This window comes from Bubalus bubalis, chromosome 7, assembly GCF_019923935.1.
Source record: "Bubalus bubalis isolate 160015118507 breed Murrah chromosome 7, NDDB_SH_1, whole genome shotgun sequence".
NCBI lineage: Eukaryota > Metazoa > Chordata > Mammalia > Artiodactyla > Bovidae > Bubalus > Bubalus bubalis.
This window is the reverse complement of record NC_059163.1, coordinates 108,806,758-108,828,696: the sequence shown is the minus strand read 5'-3', so window position 1 is coordinate 108,828,696 and position 21,939 is coordinate 108,806,758. Positions and strand designations below refer to the sequence as shown.

The 21,939-nt window shown below is 35.3% G+C and overlaps 1 protein-coding gene across 24 annotated transcripts in view; it reads left to right on the top strand.

Annotated features, from left to right (window-relative positions):
- The window catches only part of CCSER1 (coiled-coil serine rich protein 1), a 1,462,911-nt gene that overhangs the window by 738,206 nt on the left and 702,766 nt on the right, over nt 1–21,939 (top strand). Inside the window, exon 9 of one of the 24 annotated variants that reach the window (XM_044946319.1) lies at nt 9,167–12,279. The exons of the other annotated variants lie outside the window; for them this stretch is intronic. Coding sequence (XP_044802254.1) covers nt 9,167–9,328 — 162 coding nt within the window. The 3' untranslated portion in view covers nt 9,329–12,279. Of the gene's footprint in view, nt 1–9,166; nt 12,280–21,939 lie in introns of those variants that run through there. 24 annotated transcript variants of the gene reach the window in all.

The window sequence follows — 21,939 nt, the reverse complement described above, 5'->3', positions numbered from 1 at the left end:
AGAGGCAGGAAAACAGAAAAAAAACCTGAGTTCAAGATTAGTATAAGTATTTGATTGTCTTTTCATTTTGTTGTTTTGGAAATTATTTCTTCAGCATTTTAAGACACTGATTTCTATGGTGTGTAATGTTCTTTCTTTCTTCAACTGTGAGAATAAGAGGCTTTCCTATCTCTTGAGTTAGAAGTCAACCCGAAATGGTGGCAGTGGACTTCCTGCTGTTATTTCCTCACTCTGGAATGCATTTCTAAGCCACAACACAAAATGTGACTCATTCACCCCCAAATGGAGAATTAGTTTACCATTTCATGTATAAATGTCTCTTGAAATTAATTGGATCACTTTGTTTCCATTAAACTTTAGAAGACCCTTATTGACCAAAAGATTTAAAATAGTTATGTGCTCACCCTGAATAGAAGTGTGTGTGTTGGTGGGGAGCAACTCTGCTGAATGAGAGTGAAATTGTTTCACTTTAAGAAGAGGAACGAGTCAGTTAACACAATGGGGAGTGTGAAAAGTTTGAGTATGTCATCACAGAATCTGTTTGCTCTCTTTGGAATAGAATTACTTTTTGCAGAAATCTGTTTTAACATTGTTATTGGAACTTCCCTATCTGAGAAATTAATTTTGGCATATAGATTATATCAAGAGGCAGGTTGACATGGTCAGTAAGTTACCTTTATGAAAACATCCAGAATAACGGACCAAACCATGTATATTTTGCAACTGCTAAAAGCTATTATGTTTTAAGTTTCAGAATGCTAATGTGTAAAATACTAATTAAATTTTTCAGAAATAATTTTTTGTGATAAGACTTGGGATGGAGATATTGATTATTTTCTGTCATATCAACAAGAGATATTTATTAACTTAGATGTGAAAGAGAGTCTCTTACCCATGAATAATATTATATAAGTTAAACAACTTGTGACAGAAATTCTTTTGACACAATTCTATTATGTATCCTTCTAAAAAATAATCAAGTATTCTGACATAATATGATTAGTATGAGTTTTATTTGGTTTAATTTTCTCTAATAAGGTGTCTGTACTCCTTTTGAAACTTATTTTCATTTATAATGTGCAACTTTATTGATTACCCATATTCTAACAGCTATAACAGTGGTTTTATTTATTCGTTAATCATTAATCATTCACCCAAATGTATTGGATGTATACTTTATGTCAGGACCTGAGAATCAAAAGAAGAATGAGATATGATTCCTATACTTAAGCCACAGTAGTCTTGTGGGAATTTTATATATCAGTAAATAGGCCATTTCAAATCAGTGTGAGGAATGCTTGGGCAGTGTGTATGGCTGTGTGAACATGCCATTGGTGGAATATCTAATACAACCTGTGACAGTGTCCTTTTTATTCTGATAGAGAGACCTTGTCACCTAGCAACTCAGAAGTCTCCTTCTATCCCCCGCACTTCCTCTTCACAAATTCTTTTTTTCATTATCTCAAAATTATTTCCTATAAGGCCTTTTCATTCCAGTGAGGCTTCTGTTTTAAATCCAAAATTTAATAACTTTCTTAATTCCATTTCTTATGTCTCTTTTCTTGTTGATTGATCTCCATCTTTTATATTAGCAACTTTCTGTATCCCCATCCTCTATAGAATAAGAAACATTTGCTTCACCAGGCTCAACCTTCGCTGTCAGTATTTCCTTTAGATTTCTTAGTTTGACATTTTAAATATAAATGTAGAGGTCCTTTGAAAAACAAGGAAAAAAAGGGAAAAACATAGGAAGAATTCCATAAAAATATAAGAATTCTTATTGAAATCAAAAAGGCACTGTGGACATCCAATATTTTTGTGGATATTTTATGTAATTTTTGTTGTTGTTGTTTACTGTTTCTAGTGTCTGCTCTGGATATGCAGCTTCTGTTTTGATTTTTTTAATTACTCAAAGATCTTTACTGACAAAAGGTCAATAAATCTATATATTTCAACAGTATATTCATTTTTCAGACTTAATATCATAATTATATAAGATGAACATTTAACCATTCTAAGAATGTTTATGTAGATCTTTTAAAAGGTAAATGGTTATTTATGCTTCCTCCATTTGTCAGTTTTTCTTCTATGGTCACATAAATTAATAACTCAGAACTGTATATTTGGTAAATATAAATATAGTGGATGTTTAACACACAAGTTTGGAATGTATGGGTGCTCTGATGTGTAGCATTTTTTCAATATGTACTATAGGACTATAGGATCTGTGGTTGGTTGAATACGCAGACATGGAGCGGTAGATGTGAAGGGCCAACTGTACAGTCATATGCAAATTGTTACATGCACAGGCGATCAGCACGCCTAACCTCTGTGTTGTTCAAGAGTCAACTCTACTATCTGAGGTATAGAACTGTGGCTTAAAAAGTGAATGCATAGTAACAGTGAGAAAAAATACATCAATCTCATAGCATTTAAGTCACTTATATAAAAAATATAGCTGGACTGTAAGGGTGGAAAATGACCCTATGATATAGATAACAGGCAGGGAATTATTTAAAATGTATAAAAGGGTGATATAAGCATAAGTAGATTTCCTCCCCCTCTCAGGATGCTCAGTGAATGAAATTCCTTTTATTCAAGCTTGGCTTGAATAAGTCTCAAAATGTTTCTAAAATTTGTTCTCCTTTTCTAGTCACCACCATTTAGATAACCAAGATTATTTTAAATGACTTTAATTTGCTTACAACTCATTCTTGATACTCTGAATTAACTTCCAAAATTATATAAGAGGATATAATCATGGTCAACTAACAGATCATGGTATTTTATGGTTCATATGCATGACCTTTCCTCAGTATGGTAAATACTTTTGGAAAACCTCTAGGAGGAGCAGACTTGAAGTCACAAAGGCAAAATTCAAAGGGATTCTATGAGCACATATTTTAACCCTCAGGACTCTGCCCCAATTGGAAACATAGAATCAAAATTCTATATTCTTACCAAGGATGAACTTTGACCTCTTTTTGCCAATCATTTTGTTAATTGTACTTATGGAACCTTGCTTGAATTACACAGAAGTCTGTCCAGTTCTTTAAATGATCAGAATTTACCTTTGATCTGATTTAGGCCATAAGAGACTAGGCACTTGTACTAATTTTTTTTTTTTTGGCTTTATATGGAACTTATTCTCTGACTTGACATTTACTATCACACCATTTACTCACTGATCTAGATTACTCTTTAACTTTGGGACACTGTGAATCTTAAAGTTGAACATATTTCTTTTTAAGTTTTGATCATCCACTTAAGTGTGCAGACCATCTAGTAATTGTACATAACTATGTGGCTGAAACTCCAGTACTTTGGCCACCTCATGTGAAGAGTTGACTCTTTGGAAAAGACTCTGATGCTGGGAGGGATTGGGGGCAGGAGGAGAAGGGGACGAAAGAGGATGAGATGGCTGGATGGCATCACTGACTCAATGGACGTGAGTCTGAGTGAACTCTGGGAGTTGGTGATGGACAGGGAGGCCTGGCGTGCTGCGATTCACGGGGTCGCAAAGAGTCGGACACGACTGAGCGACTGATCTGATCTCACGTGGCATGACTTGCTATGCGATGCTATTCCTCCTCTGTGTAACCATCACTTCTTTCTCCAAAATATTCAGAAATGTATTTTATCCCTTAATATACATATAAACTTTGTTAACTTTCTTGTGAAAGACTGTATTGGTCACAGTCCTGTCAGGAGACATCACACAGTAATTTGAACAGAAGTTGATATAAATAATTACTAATTGTGTTAGCAGATTCATGGTAAGGTAGCATTAGTTCATATATAAAAGAATTCTAAAGAATGCAGAAATAGCAGATATATAGAACAGCCACTGTTCCTAAAACTGAGATAAAGCAAACATAAGAGCTGACCCACCCCCAGACTGAGATAGAGACTGTTGGGGAGAGCACAGCTCTGGCTCACTGAATGATAGAAAAGTCTTGACGCTGCTGCACTGGTTGAATTAGGGGCTTCCCTGGTGACTCAGTTGGTAAAGAATTTGCCTGCAATGCCTGAGACCCAGGTTCAATTCCTGGGTTAGGAAGATTCCCCTGGAAAAGGAAATGGCAACCTACTCCAGTATTCTTGCCTGGAGAATTCCATGGTCAGAGGAGCCTGACGGGCTACGGTCCATGGAATTGCAAAGAGTTGGACACGATTGAGTGACTAACACTTTCACTTCACAGGTAGAATTTACTGAAAGTCTGCCCTCTGGTACTTGTAGGAACTCTACCCTGTAGTACTGGGGAATGCTGTTCACAGGGAGTGTCCTGGTGGAGGCACTCTGCTACAAGACAGCCTGAGAAGGTTCCCCTGGGGACATTTCTGACCACTGAGCGCTACAAGCTGTCATAGACTGAGGGCCCAGGGCAGTGGGAAAGCCATGGAACTGGGGAAGCTGGGATGCTTCTGAAACTGCCTGAACTCCAGGAGCCTGGCACTGGAGAAGCTGCTTACATTTCAGAAGCCTCTGAAAGAGCCCATCAGAATCAGCAAGAAAAATACCTTTCCCTGCAGTGTAGCATTAGCACCTTCTACTAACGAAGTTTAACATCATGCTAGCTGCCTAAGGCAGAGAAGGCAATGGCACCCCACTCCAGTACTCTTGCCTGGAAAATCCCACGGGCAGAGGAGCCTGGTAGGCTGCAGTCCAAGGGGTCGCTAAGAATCGGACACGACTGAGCAACTTCACTTTCACTTTTCACTTTCATGCATTGGAGAAGGAAATGGCAATACACTCCAGTGTTCTTGCCTGGAGAACCCCAGGGATGGGGGAGACTAGTGGGCTGCCGTCTGTGGGGTCGCACAGAGTCGGACATGACTGAAGTGACTCAGCAGCAGCAGCTGCCTAAGGAAGAATTTTTAATGTCCCAACTCCGTTTTTGCACAACAAATGAAGTTTGATAAATTTGAACCTGAGACAGTTGACAACTTGCACAAAATCCTATTCTGAACCAAAAATTGTCTTTGCTTTAAATGTAAAAGCCTTGCAGAATAATCCACAAAGAAATGTTGTTCTTTGGTACTCTTATGTACCAAAGAACTGATCTCACTGCAGAGCAATTCATAGATAAGAAGGTTTAAAGCTCCCTTTAGGCTCTGGCAGATGTAGTTATTTGCCCCGAGACTTGCGATTTGAGAGAGACCCTAAGCTGCTTTCAAGATCAAATGCCTGTAGTTGTGGAGACATTCAGAATGGCCTTGGGCAGGAGCAAGAGATAATATAACTAGATAGTCTGAATCATACGCAGAATCAAAACAATAGCAACAGGGCAAAAAACAACAAACAAAAATCTAAGATCCCTCTCCTGCCTCTGTTCATATCCTACCATTTGACTGTCTGCTTTTCTGTAAGGTTAACAAGGAATGAAAGCTTTTGCTTAGAATGGTTGATTTTCCTGTAATATAGTATGTCCCAGAGATGGTCATCTTCTTTTTAAATGTAACCTTTATATTCAAAAAATTGAAAATAGCAAATCTTAGGGGCAAAATAAAAGGAACTCAATGAACCAAAGCAGTGCTTCTATAATTTGCTGTACTAATTAATAAGTGCAAGAAAATAAGAGAAGATGTAAGGTAAACAAAATCATAATTAAAAATCCAATTTAGCATTTAAGCTAAAAATGAATTATTTCTGATCAATAAGTTATTGATCCAATTCATAGGGCTACCTTGAGTTTTTTCTCTGTGCTTCTGTTTTAACCTTTATATCTGAAAAACCCATTTTTAGTTATAAGTCAATACCTATAAAGATCATACTTCATTAAATTTTTATGTATTAAAATGAAAACAACTGGGAAATGAGCACACTGGTTTAAACAAACCGTTTGAAAGAACAAGCCTATATGTACTTTGGATAGTTCTGAGAAATAATGCATACTGTTTCTAATCTCTCACATTTTACTTTACATTCCACAAGCGTTAGTCTCTGCATTAGTATCAATATGACTTTTATGGTTGTTGAGATAAGACTAATTCAAATTGACTTAGGGAAAAAGCATTTGCTCTTGAAATCCAAAGAAAGGTATAATGAACCATGGCAAGAAGGAGGTGAAGCCCACTTATACAACTAAGTAAACCCATCCATCTATGAGGCACTTTTTTTTAGCTCTCATAATCTGCACTATCTTTCAAAAAGAGCGCCCTGAAAAAACATACAATATAGCTTCTGACCTCACTGAATTTAAAATATTTACTTTGGCTTAACAGATGCATAGTGAGGTCCTGAAATATTCTTCACAAATCAAAGAGCTAGAGATACAAAAATAAGTAAGATATAAATTCCTATAGAAATAGTGGCTAATGTCCAGATACCGTGGTTAGGAAATACTTCATGAGTATGCTGGGCTTTAATTATGATGTAAAGAGAAGATTAATTTTAGGCTAATAGTGTAAACTGACATTCAGGTTCAAAAACATTGTTAAGAAAGCTGGAGTAAGCAAGTTTGTCTGGAACACAAAGTCTGGATAAAGACAGTGATCTAGAAAGGTACATCTTCCATGCTGGAGATAGGAGATTTAGTTCAGTTCAGTTCAGTCGCTCAGTCGTGTCCGACTCTTTGCGACCCCATGAATAGCAGCACGCCAGGCCTCCCTGTCCATCACCAACTCCCAGAGTTCACTCAGACTCACATCCATTGAGTCGGTGATGCCATCCAGCCATCTCATCCTCTGTCGTCCCCTTCTCCTCCTGCCCCTAATCCCTCCCAGCATCAGAGTCTTTTCCAGTGAGTCAACTTTTCACATGAGGTGGCCAAAGTACTGGAGTTTCAGCTTCAGCATCATTCCTTCCACAGAACACCCAGGACTGATCTTTAGAATTGACTGGTTGGATCTCCTTGCAGTCCAAGGGCCTCTCAAGAGTCTTCTCCAACACCACAGTTCAAAAGCATCAGTTCTTCAGCACTCAGCTTCCTTCACAGTCTAATTCTCACATCCGTACATGACCACTGGAAAAACGATAGCCTTGACTAGACGGACCTTTGTTGGCAAAGTAATGTCTCTGCTTCTCAATATGCTATCTAGGTTGGTCATAACTTTCTTTTCAAGGAGTAAGCATCTTTTAATTTCATGGCTGCAGTCACCATCTGCAGTGATTTTGGAGCCCAAAAAAATAAAGTCTGACACTGTTTCCACTGTTTCCCCATCTATTTTCCATGAAGTGATGGGACCACATGCCATGATCTTTGTTTTCTGAACGTTGAGCTTTAAGCCAACTTTTTCACTCTCCTCTTTAACTTTCATCAAGAGGCTTTTTAGTTCCTCTTCACTTGACTAGATATACTCAAAATAGTTTTCTACTCACATTCTAATAGGGAAGATTTCAAGTGGTTGTAGCTTTGCTATCATAATCACAGATTATATCTTCTAAGCAATCTTCGACTCTGCATAAGATCATTGTTTGCATTGCTGTTCTAGGAAATGTGTACTAAATCCTGCCAGAGAATTACAATATGTTTCTTAAAAGTCTGTTACATAGTGGTTCATCCTAAAACACAACTCTGAGTTCTCAAGTTCTCTTGGTTGACATCTGGCTCAAGGATGCAGCTTGTTCTTCTGTGGTTATGCTCTCTGTTCATAGGGGAGCATCGTCTCCCACACTCAGTTGTGCAGGTGAAGACAGACTCTTTATCCTGTTCACTGGCCAAACAGGAACATTCAGGTTATTTAAAAAGTATTGATGATGTTCATTATGGGGTTGTTCCTACTGTTTCCTGGATTGCTACTTTTTCTTTTTTTCTTATGAGATCTCACAGCACCATTTGCCCTTTGCCCCAGTTATAGCTCACTCTATCCTCAGTGAAGACAAAGAACACAGCATAGTTGGGGAAGTTCACTACTTACCGCATAATCAATTTATGGTTTTAATTTTAAGTTTTGGAATAATTCCAGCTTCTGGCATGAATATAGAGCATAAAAAATGTAGAGTGTTTAGAACATAAATATTTTGTTTCCTATATTATTTATTCTGGCAAGAATTAAGGCCAAAGAGAAGTCTGGAAAATGTTTTGATATTAAATCTTAACAGACTGATTTCCACTATCAACATTTTTTACCATTTTAATGAGTTGCAGTCATTATTCATAGTGTTACAGTGACTTTTTTTATTTTTCTGCCAGCTTTCTAATCATACAGTATGTTCGAAAAATATATTTTTCCCCTTGAATATATATAATATTTATTAACTGATAAATATCTGTATGCATCACTATCAGTTAGATGTCTATTTACTGATTCTAGATCTTGAAATGAGAAACAATTATCTCAGAACAGTTCATACAAAGGGAAAGACAATGTTTTGGAGTCAGGTAAAATTTAACATTTATTAGCTGTGGTATTTTAAATATATATATCTTTCTGCCTCATTGACTTTATGACATATGAATAATAAATTCATTTATTCTATATTTTTAGCAACTGATTAATACATAAATTATGTTAAACAACACTCAATGCAAAGAAAACATAACACAATAACTACATTAAGACACTCGTACTGCTACTTCTCAAATTATATGACCCATGAAAAATATTAATTGAGTATACATTCAACTAAATTTGGTTATTTCTTCTCTGTTAGAATTACCATTGGAAAAATAAAAATATGGCTTCTTGCTGATTGACCTTGACAGTTTTAGTAGCTTTTTTGTTGTGTTTTGTTTGGATGAATTAATGCTGATTTCCAATTTCTAATGCATTTGATTTACTTAGAAATGTTACTTCTACAATTAGTAGTTTGTAAGACTATTTTATAAGATAATTTAGTATATGGAAAATAAAAAATTTTTTAATTAAAACTATGTGTAAATTTTAAAACATTTAACTTATAGGTTCACTTAACATATAAGTTTTAAACTTCAAAAATGAATGTGGCAATTAGGATGAGTTTTGTGGAGAATAAAGTATGTTAAGTTTATTCATTCTCTGGAGTAGCACATCATGTTCTATAACATAGTATAATCAGAAAAATAACCATAATCCCAGATATGAATGCAGTATGGTACAAAATTCTGGACTAGAAATAGTGTTACTATCTAACCTCATTTCTAACTATTAGTGTATAAGCATATAACCTTAAGTAATTTTATCTTTTTCCCCTCATTCTTATTTAAGAAATGAAAATTGATGGTATGTCTCTATGCTCCATAAGTCTGTTGAATACAGGGCTTCCCCCATGACGCAATGCAGGAGACATTCAAGAGACCAAGTTTCGATCCCTGGGTCAGGAAGACTCCCTGGAGAAGGAAATGGTAATGCACTCCAGTATTCTTGCCTGAGAAGTCCTATGGACAGAGGAACCTGGTGGCTGTAGTCCATGGGGACGCAAAAGACTCGGACATGACTTAGTAACTAAACAACAGAGTTGGACATGACTTAGTAACTAAACAACAACCCATGAACAAAGCTGTCACATTGTGATTTGAGCAAAGCTGAAAGAGTCATCTTGAAGTGCTCTCACAAATGGCTGAAGTAAAAATAGATGCCTCCAGTGGCAGAACATTCAAGGCTTTCCCGGATACAGATTCTAATGGTTATTTAGATAAAAATAAGACCATATGTTGGCTTCCCAGGTGGCTCAGTAGGTAGAGTCCACTTGCAATGCAGGAGACATAGGAGACATGGGTTTCATAGCGGGGTTAGGAGGATCCCCTGGAGGAGGGCACAGCAACCCTTTCCAGCATTCCTACCTAGAAAATCCCATGGGCAGAGGAGCCTGGCGGGCTTCAGCCCATGGGGTTGCCAAGAGTCAGGTATGACTGCAGCAATGAGCATGCACACAGGAGCTTGCCAGGCTCTATATACAAAGAAACCCTTCAACATCAGTGTGAGTATTTAAAAGTAAAGTGTTTTCAATTTGTGTTTTCTCCAAAGTGAAATTATTTACTTTAAAGAAGCTTAATACTTTGTATTTAGAAATACTATTATGTATAATGTTCCAGTTGTTAATACATGAAATACATATAAGTTGAAATGTCTTTTCCATTTCAAAGTCTGCAAAGGAAGATAATGCATAAAAATTAGAGTTCTTTGAGCACATGTATAGTCCCAGTAGCAAGAGAATGTAATCTTGTTATCACTTTATAATTTATAAATATGTTGTTATGGCATTTTATTTGTGCAAATACTCTAGAGAATTGATGTATCTGTTACATTTTTCTAAGAGAAGATTCTGCCCTATACATTTGCTTATCATACTTACCTGCTATGGAAGGAAGGAAGGGAGAAAGAGAGGGAGGAAAAACTGTTAAGAACATGTCTTTATCAGATTGTTAGTAAAAGGCATCTGCACACAAATCTTGAAAAATAGCTGAAAGATCAAAAGAAACTTCAGAGTGTGTTCATGGTTTCCATAAAGTTATAGGACCCACTTGATATTTGTGTCTTAAAAGAGAAAGGTAAGAATGAAAAGTGAAGGTCTAATTTTCCTAGTTTAATATTTGAAGTGGCAGAAGTGACCAGTAACCAGAAAAAAAACTCATGTAATATAGCACAAAGAATACTGGACCAGTTCTAGTCCTATCCACGACACACCATTTTTGAACACTACAGAATTCACTTACAGTTTTCCTTAAAATTCTCATGCACAATTTCAGTCTCCTATAAAAAGGTATGAAAATGCAGTTTTAGTAATTTTAAAACAAACTTCACATCATGAATAAAATATTATAGTAGATTCAATACAGTGCAAATTTTTAAAATGTATATTGACTGCCTATATTTATGTCCTTCTTTGTGGCCAGAAAGGTCTCTGTCCTCTAATACAACTTTATCAACCATGAAACAGAAGTTTCAGGGATTTATGTTTCATGTAAATAATCAGAATTTGTATTTATTGTTATTCCTTGAGATACTTCTTTATATGATTGTTTTCATTCTATTTAAAAAAATAATAGGGTATTTTTCATAAAACATAAGCTTCAATTTTATTTTTCTCGATGACATGATGGTTCATATAACTATTCTTTGCAGCAATTCTCAAATCATTTTTATTTGCCATATTGTGTGGCATATTTAATCTAAAATTCAACAATAGAGTGAGTTAGGGTACCAATTGTAAACTTCTATTTAATATGCTGCCTTTTAAGAATCTGTACATAAATTACTATCATATTAGAAAGTAAACTGAAATAACACTAGATCTTTGCCCTTATTGAAATGAATGTGTATTTTTAACAGATTGTGTTTCATATATGTAGTTTAGTCCTCAGACAGGTAAAGGGTTCACTAAGGTAGTGTATTTTTAAATGTCATATATTTGTAATCAGACAGCATTGAATTTGAATAATAAATGCTACAATAGATTTGAGGCAGGAAAATGTGAAATTTTGCATCAAAATTTAAAATCTTATATTTTAAAGAGTACTATCAAAAAAGTGAAAAGACAACCCACAAAAGGAGGATGAATACTTAACACAAATCACACATCTGACAAGGGACTTGTATCTGGAATATATAAAGAACTCTTACATTTCAGTGATAAAAGATAACTCAAGTTTATAATGGGTGAAGGAATTAAATATGTTTCTCAAAAGTGCATATACAGAAGGCCAAAAAGCATATGAAAACAATGTTCAAAATCACTAGATATTGGGGAAATGAAAATAAAACCACAGTTAGATAAAGCTTGCTACCGACTAGAATGCTATAATAAAAAATGGACAATAACAAATATTGACAAGGATGTAGAGAAATTAAAATCCTCATACATTGCTGGTGGGAATATAAAATGGAACAAATTGTTTAGAAACGAGCAATTTCTCAGAGTTAAGTATACATTTACATGTGATCCAGCAATCTACTTTATATGCAAGATAATTGAAAATACGTATCTATCAAAAACCTGTGCATGATGTTCATTGCAGCATAATCCATAATAACCAAAAGTGAAAATAACCCAAGTGTCTATCAAATGAATAGATAAACAAATGAAGTATATCCATATAGTAGAATGTTGCTCAGCCATAAAAAAGTTATGAAGTACTGATGCATTCTTTGTCATGGAGGAAACATGGAAACAGTTAAGTGAAAGAAGACAGGCACAAAAGGTCGTATATCCTGTCATTCCATTTATATGAAATAATCTAGAATAGGAAATATGTACAGACAGAAGTTAATTAGTTTCCAAAAGGTACAGGATCGGGGTATGATAGCTAATAGGTATGGAGTGTTTCTTCAGAGCAAAGAAAAGGTTCTGGAGTTATATAACTCCAGATGATGATGTTTGTATAACTGATAATAAAACCCTCTGAATTACACACCTGTGATGGTGGTTTAGTTATGTCCAACTCTTGCGAGTCAATGAACTGTAGCCCACCAGGCTCCTCTGTCCATGGGATTCTCCAGGCAAGAATACTGGATTGGGTTGCCATTTCCTTCTCCAGGGGATCTTCCCGACCCAGGAATTGAACCCGGGTTGAATTTTATGGTACATGAATCATAAGTTAAACAATTACAAAATAAGAATAACACATAAGTATTTTTCAAATTGGAGTATATGTCATTCAGGAAACAAATAGGACACAAGTTTCAAAAATAGTTCATGGGGATAAAATTTTAGAAGAAATGAGGCTAGACTTGTCAGAAGCAGAAAAATGCAAGTATTTTGAGATTTCAGATGTATTATTGAATGCAGTGTTGTCTACTAATGATATATGAGAAATCTGAACTCAGAAATCCAAATGCACCAAGGGATGTAATGTGTATTGAAATTAGTTCCTGAGGGGTTTGTAACTTACAGTTTTAATGAATAGATTTCAAAAGCCATAACACAGTATTATCATGTTGAATGATTAATGTTCTAGTGTTATGACATGCAGCTATAGAACTATGCTTATTCTACTCATTTAAAACTTAGAAGTTACATTTTGCAGTAAAGTCTTATAAGTATACACTTAAGATGCTTTGAAGTTATCATATTTTAAAGACACTACTGTAGTGAAATAGGTTGTTTAGTACTTACTTTTAATGAATTAGTATCTTTTGTTTGAAGCCAGAATCTATAAAAAAAAAAAAAAACCATTTAATTAATCAAGTGACAGTAAGAAACAAACATCAGAATATTTTCAGAGGTATGATGATTGATCAACTTTCCATTTCTGGTAATAATTGTTTTAATTTAAATAGTTTGAATTTCTAGTGCACCTTGTGAATACCATGTCTTATTTGACCCTCACAAAAATCTGTGGTATAGGGTACTTAGTTATCATTCCTCAATTTTTACCAATGAGGAAACAGAGTAAAATTATAATAAGTCATCCTATACAATATTGCATTTAAAGCCATGGTGAAAACCACAGAACTCCTAATACAGCACTCCATTCCATTTTCTTCTCCTGTAACAATAGTGTTAATTGAGCAGTGGTGTTAGTAGGATGTGAGAAGAATGGATGATGGATTAATAATGAAGAATAATGACTTGATAAAGAATAGATTGGGAGCAGATAGTCCAGACTCAAGTAAAAAATTAAATTATTGAACAATTATTAGATATTTCTGAGCACATTGCCTTATTTTTGTGAGATAGAATTCAGCTATTAAGGGAGACTAAAGAAGTTCTTGCCATAAAAATACATGCTATCGATGGGACTCTGTTACCATCTGTACTTAGAGTGTCTGGGCTGGTGCTGCACCCTCAAGACTAATAAATGATTATGTAATTTAGAAACAACATACCATATGGTTTTCCTGTTCTCAAAAGAAAGTCAGTTACTGTCCAGTGAAGCGTTTTAGTCAAGCATTTTGGCTATTCCCCAAGTAAATTGAACTCATTTCTTCTTGGGAATGACAATTGATTTAATGGTAGCCCTGATTTTTGATGCTCCTTTTCATACCTTATGGGGATTGTAAATCTAATTCTACCTTTTGAGACAACAGAATGTCACAATACAATACTCTTAGCTAGTTCTAGCAAGCATGAGACATCCCTTCCTATCTTGAGATCATGTGGTGGCACTTATGCATTGCTCCAAGTATCAAGGCCTTCTCCAATCTGATCCTACCTTCACAGTAGAAATCAGACATCGCACGAGGACAAGAAAGCTATTCTTTCCTGACTAAAGTTGCAGGATAGATATGAGCCCCATCTCTGTGTTATGTACTGGGCTCCAAGAAAATAAAATTAGTAGTCAGCATATGAATGTTCTCAGTAGACTGGTCTGGTCTGTAATGGAGGCCACTCTTTGCCACATCACAATCTTGTCTTTCCATTTTATCATAAACTGTAGATTTAGAAGATAGAACCTTGATATCGTATTTTACAACCCTTGTTACTGGAGTATAATATTTTTGCTTTTTTAGGGATTACCTGGAACTAAAACTTCTGTATTTAATTTACCTTAGAAATGATTTTATTAACATTTTATTCTTGTGAAGTACAGATACTGAGTTCCTGAAATGTTTAAACATCTATAATTGACAGAAATCTTTGTCCAATATATTCTTTATGAACTTATGTAAAATGGATATTTTATTAACATAGTAATTATAATACAGACAAGTCAGATGTGGTAGAGATAGGTTTGAATGTGTCTTGTTACTCAAAAGCCAAATGCCTTTGATTGTGATTAAAAATAGATAATAAAAAAGATAATATCAAAAACTCTCTTCAGAATTGCCTTTGATGTAATTTCAGTTTGACATAGTTTTATTTAGTTAGAGCTGAGTGGGGCTTCCCCAGTGGCTCAGTGGTAAAGAATCCACCTACAGGGCAGGAGAAGTGGGTTCATCCCTGGGTTGGGAAGATCCCCTGGAGAAGGAAATGGCAACCCACTCCAGTATTTTTGCAGACAAAATCTTATGGACAGAGGAGCCTGCCGGGCTAAGGTCCATGAGGTCACAAAGAGTTGGATACAACTGAAGCGACTGAGCACTGAGCACCTCTGGAGCAGTGAAAAGGTGGTTTGACCTCTAGTTGAACATTAATTCATGCCTTGCAGCCATGAAATTAAAAGACGCTTGCTCCTTGGAAGGAAAGTTATGACCAACCTAGATAGCATATTCAAAAGCAGAGACATTACTTTGCCAACAAAGGTCCGTCTAGTCAAGGCTATGGTTTTTCCAGTGGTCATGTATGGATGTGAAAGTTGGACTGTGAAGAAAGCTGAGCACCAAAGAATTGATGCTTTTGAACTGTGGTGTTGGAGAAGACTCTTGAGAGTGAGTCCCTTGGACTGCAAGGAGGTCCAATCAGTCCATCCTAAAGGAGACCAGTCCTGGGTGTTCATTGGAAGGACTGATGCTAAAGCTGAAACTCCAGAGTACTTTGGCCACCTCATGCAAAGAGTTGACTCATTGGAAAAGACCCTGATGCTGGGAGGGATTGGGGGCAGGAGGAGAAGGGGACGACAGAGGATGAGATGGCTGGATGGCATCACAACTCGATGGACATGAGTTTGAGTGAACTCCGGGAGTTGGTGATGGACAGGGAGGTCTGGTGTGCTGTGATTCATGGGGTCGCAAAGAGTTGGACACGACTGAGAGACTGAACTGAACTGAATTACAATTTAGGAAATAATGTGAGTATAACAGCTGGAAGAACATCATACATCTAAGGAGATTTTATAGCATATACCTTCATACTCTGTGTCTGATGTCTTTGCCGACAATTTGCTGACAGTGTCTGTTCAGGTAGCAAGTAGACGCATGATACATCAGTAGTGTGTGCATGCTCAGTCCCTCAGTCGTCTGACTCTTGTGACCCCACAGACTATAGCCCACCAACTCTTCTGTCCATGGGATTTTCTCAGCAAGAATACTGTAATGAGTTGCCATTTCCTCCTCCATGATATCGTCCTGACCCAGGGATCCAACGTCTCCAGCATTGACAGCCACCTGGGAATCCCACATCAATAGCAGATTGATTCAAATTCTCTCTCCTAGCTTTGTACGCACCTTTGAAAAAAATTCTTTTGCCTCTCTACCCAGCTCTCTAAGTCATTTGAGTATGAAAGACACCAAGTCACACATTTAGTGAAACTTCTGTGCATGGTAAATTGTTTCAGGCATGTCCAACTCTTTGCAATGCTATGGAGCGTAGCCCACAAGGCTCCTCTGTCTATGGGGATTCCCCAGGCAAGAAAACTACAGTGGATTGCCATTTTCCTCAGGAAACTTCTGGGGGACAGTTAAAAATTACCAGTGCAGCTTTATCTTACTGTATGTCCTCATCTTCCCTCCAAACACACACTACCTTCTTACTTTCCCATTCTTTCTCCTTTAGCCTACCCTTGCCTCTTATTGTCAGTGGCTACTGATAACTAATTTATAAAACTATGGGTAATTGGAAATCATTTACCAATGTGATTAATTAGCTTTGAGAAAATATTTGAGCATATTATAAATGAGTTAGTAGTTGAAGCAAGGAAGCAAATTACAAAGACAAAATACAATCTTAGTTTACAAAAGATCTTTCTGAAATAGAGTATCTCCATATGAAAGAAAAGTAACGTAAGAGTGGTGAGATGATTTGCACAAGCTTTAGGCAAGCTTTCAGCAACATTTGCACCCACAATTTGACATCATGGTATTGATCCCCTCTACCACCTTTTCAAATATCTTTTATTTTTCTTAAGGTAACTTATAAAATGAATACTTGTTGCCTAAAAAGTTGAATCTATTATGTAAGAAGCATTCTTATGTCAGACATGATTAGCGCTATGTGGAAAAGCTTTATGAAGTTTCTTAGGATGCCATGAATTTCATTTTCACTTCTCATTTTTTCTCATTTGAACCATTCATTTAGCTGGGGTTATCCCATTTACACACCATTCCACTTCCACTGAATTGTATTCAGATGTTTTACTTCATCAAAAATACATATGATGGCTTATTATTGTGAATATGTGAAAGACTTAGCAGGCAATTTGTAACCAAACCTCAGAATACCAACTGCATGCAACAACCCCACAATAAGGAACAGAGAAAATGAATTAAGTGTACAGATAATCACCTTTGAAATGTGCGTAAATACTTGTTCTTTTAATACATTTATTAACTGTGCATTTTCTTATAACCTGTAGGAATATAAAACATTTGTATTCCAAATGCCCAATGAAAATTAATTTTCTTAGAAAACTAAAGTCTGTAAGTTTTTACTTATATTTCATATTTTCTCCTGTATCATGTTTAATTGCCTCAGTTTTTTAATTTTTATATTTAAACAGATCTAATTTTCAGATGTCTTTATTAACTAATTTATTTATTGTATTCTACAACCTTTTCTAAACTCAAGGGGGCATTATTAACTGGATTAAAACCAGAGTACCTAATGATGATGAAATAATTATTGGTTTTTATTGGAAAGCAATGGGTGTTTTTCTCCTCTTTGACGTCTTGATTGTTTCCCCCCTTCTTGGTTATTTATTTTAAATATAGCAGTGTGTACATGTCAATCCCAAACTCCCTAACTGTCCCTTTTCCCCAGGTAACCATAAGTTCTCTAAGTCTGAGTCTATTTCTCTTTTGTAAATAAGTTTATTTGTATTACCTTATTTTAGATTCTGCATATAAGTGATATCATACAATATTTCTTTTTCTTGTCTGACTTTGGGTTTTACTGAGCAAATAGAGACATGAAACTTAGCATGATGAATTAATAGCAAAGAATAGAGCATTAGACTTAGGCAAATTTGTATGTTGAGATTTTCATGTCAATGTAAGAGGGATAGTGGGTGAAGGTACTTAACTGAGTAGGTCACTTCATTTGGAAATGGCTGAAATTTTTACTGTGTGTGTGTGCATGCACACACGTGTATGTGTATACTTTCAAATAGACACAGGAATACTGAGAATCATCTGTAAGGAAAATAATTTACTATTTTACATGCTAATTTCTGTGGTTTCATGTTGTATTAGTGGATGAAAAGTTTGATCAGTGTGAACCTGTTTCTATAAAACATTAAGGGGTTATTGTAGCCTTCATTTGGTCTTTCTCTGCTGTAATTCAATAACTAATTTTATAGTTACACTAATCATTGTACTATGTATTACTTTTATTCTTTTTAATTAATTATTCTTTTTAATTATTTAACTAAATGGCACACCTCTGAGGTAGAAGATGTATTTATGCTTTTGTTTTTCCCACAAGGCTAAAATGAATCCTCTGTGCATCATATACATTCAATAATTTCATCTCAATCAAGCTCTTGATTATAAACTTCTTTGTAACTAGATTCTTGATGTAGTTCTATGTAATACAGTCAGTAAAATTTAAAATTTTGACAAAAACTAAAAATTGTGATCTCCAAATTTTCTAACTAGGACTCAAATTTCCTTAAAAGCTCTTTCAATTGGTGTTTCTGATTTTCACTTTTGGTATTTAATTTTCTTAAAATACCAAACCAAAACCTTTAAAATGATGTTTACCTTTAAAATCCCATGCAGCTCTCTAATGGCAAAAAACTAACATTCTGATGATCAGATCATTATCTTTTAATTTTACTATATTTTACATGATTTATTATTCCCTTTGACCAATATTCATGTTGAATGTGCACAGATAATATTAGATATTAAGTAAAATGAACATTACCTACCAAACTGTAGACATAGTACATTTTTGGGAAAAGAAAACAATAGCAATGAAACTGTTAGAGCAAACATTTGGCATCAAATACCAAATGTTAAGTGAAAAATTAGAGTGCCTTAACCTTCTTATACTGGATCTATTATTCTTTCTGACCTTAATAGTGACAGAGGGCATTCACACTCTCAATGGATGGTTGCCATATTTCAGATTTATCAAGATGCATTATTTAATAATTGGCTTTATTTTAATTTTATTTTCAAACATTTAAGAAAACAATTACATATAGTGCTAGGCTACTAAATGTAATAATTTAGTTTTCAACCTTTAATTTGTTTTCAGGATTTAAGAGAATGTTGGTATAGTGAAAAGTGAATGATTGCTTCACGTTTGGCTTTCCTTCTATCTTCAACTAACTATGTACCTAGTCAGAGGTATTGAATAATGTTTCTTTCCCCCTAAAGTTGCTGTAAAAGCATTTTTTCCTCTTACACTTCCACTTATCTCTAAACATAGCTTTAAGTAGTATTTTTAAAGTTACAGAAATATTTTCTTATGATATGATTACATAAATCCTTTATCTACAAACACAAATCATTCAAGGGTTTGCATTTGAAGTTTTTTAAATAAGCATATAAAGCTAGTGGCTATGTAGCAAAGCTCTAAATTTATTTTAAATATTCCCTTTTTTTCCTTGTATATTTTGTGTCTCTCAACTCTAGAAGATTTTCTTTCTGTTAAGAAGTCTTGGCATGGGGTTTCTATTTTGGTTTTAGCCTTGTATATTGAGGCATTTGGCTAGGTCATCAAATGATCTAGATCTTACCGGCTGCACTCTTCCCCACCCCCAGATAACCTGAGAAATTCACTTAACTTTTTAAAGTACTTCCTAATATTGTTATTTAAAAATGCCATAAAAATCAACAAATGCTCAAAGGTGACTTTAGTTTCATTGGTTGATATTCTTTAAAGGAAATACCTGTTTCTTGGGGTTTTTTTCCCCTTTGCTTAAATATCTTATTTAGGCATTTAGAAAATCTAGTGTGTCTCTCCCCACCAAAAGTTATATGTGTATGTGTGTGTATGTGTTCTGTATGTTTGTCTTTTTTTCCCCTGAGATCTTGCACTCTCAGATGATCTATGCCTTTGAGCTGAGTGTATTAGCTGAGCCACTTTTGAACAACTGTGTTGTAAGACTGTTGAACAAAAGGAGACTTGATAAATTAATATCCTTTTGTCTTGGTCATTATTAGATGCTTTCACTTTCATACAACAAGAAACTTGATAAACAGAATGGAGCCTCATGGTTAATGACATTTCCAAATTCCAGAATGTCTGTAATTAATGGAGGAACTTCATTGTAAATAATGTGGATAAAACAAAGAACCTCTTTTCTGACACGTGCGAATGATACTTCACATCTCATTTGTATTTAGAGAATGATGCAGTTTATTCACTTATCCTCTGATATACATTTTGGGATAAATGATGATGTTCTTTTAAAATCTGAAGTCCAAATGGTTTAAAATAAAATAAAATATGTGACATTTTATAGGCATTTTGTAACACATCTTGCGTGTCACTGTAGTGAAGTTACATACAATATCAATTATCCCCTAAGGTATTATGTAGTTGTAGATCATAAACTTTTCGCTTAAATTAAACATCACAGCTGGTTGCTTTAATTTGATGCATTATACCACAAATGTTTCAACAGCTTGACTAAAATGAGCCATACTGCAGATTCAAAAGAAGAGCGAAGGTCAATACACATGAAGCCTAGTCATTTGCAAATTTTCTTTGGGCATATTAAAAAGGCATCCTGCAGAATATAGTTTAATGGAATGTAACCAAACAAAATGAAAGAAAATGGAGTAGACTATTTCAATTGTGTTTCATTTACAAAAAGCATTACTATAAATTCTTAATCTCATGACAGTGTTTACAATAGCACATCTGAAAAATCATGAATATTGTGCTTTGAGAGAGTTGTTTACTTCTTCCATTATAATATCCTTGCCAGATTCTTTTCAAACTTAAAACATCGTTTAGCTTCAAAGGGAAGGCAGTTAGGAGAAAAGAAAGACTAAAACTGTTGCCCTTATTCTCACCTTCTACCAAGAAGCTTCCAATCCCCCAACCCCACCCCTATCCCCGCTCAATTAAAAGACCAGGAAAGCTGTATCTTCACTCGTTCTACCGGTACTCCAAAAGCCTTTCACTAAGAGAATTGATATGGTATTAATACTAAGTTTATCATTCATTACAACAAAAACCCAACTTCAAAACCGTTGTAACTCCAAGGGTGTTCTTCTAGCTTATAGTAGTTAGCCCTAAGAATTATTGTCAAAATAGGCAATTAATAAGCTAAACTAAGTCCATCACTTATGATCAGAAAATGAAATCTCCCAAACTTTGTGTTGACAACAAAACACACATGAAAGAATATGTGCAGTAGATTAATACTATGATATTTCTTGATATTAAAAAATATAAATGTTACTTTCCTGTTAGTCATAAAATTGTAGAATTTTAAAGCTGAATGAGAACCAAGAGGTACCTAAGAATTTGTTCTCAGCATCATCTAATCGTCTATAGGTTTAGAAATGTTAGTAGTCTCTACTGTGTAACTCCCTTAGTGTGACATTTGGAACTTAGTGCAATCTCATCCGTGTATCACTAAACTATACTCACTTATACACGCTGATCTAACCTCTGTGTGTGTGTTTGTGTGTGTGTGTGTGTATGTTTTCTTAGCTGATATTTTAAATACTTTCCTTCCTTTCAGCACATTTTCATTATTATCTCTTCTTAGAGTCAGACATGACTGAAGTGACTTAGCAGCAGCAGCAGAGTTATCCTAAATTCCATCAAAACGAACTCTTCCTTTGTTGGTGTATCCACAGAAATTTAGTTTTGAGTCTCACAAAATTCCTTTTATCTTGTATTAGAATTATTAATACAAAAAATTAACAGCCAGAGTATAAGCTCTTTTGGTTCTGCTGCTGCTGCTAAGTTGCTTCAGTCGTGTCCGACTCTGTACGACCCCATAGATGGCAGCCCACCAGGTTCCGCCGTCCCTGGGATGCTACAGGCAAGAACACTGGAGTGGGTTGCCATTTCCTTCTCCAATGCATGAAAGTGAAAAGTGAAAGTGAAGTTGCTCAGTCATGTCCAACTCTTAGCAACCCCAGGGACTGCGGCCTGCCAGGCTCCTCCATCCATGGGATTTTCCAGGCAAGAGTACTGGAGTGGGTTGCCCTTGCCTTCTCATGTATCATTAATTTATTCTTTAACTTTCAATTTCTCTGTGTACCTAATTAACATATATTGAGGTGAATTATATCATTCTAATCCAATAATTTATTTTTTATGATGGAGGAAGCTGAATTTTAAAGAGA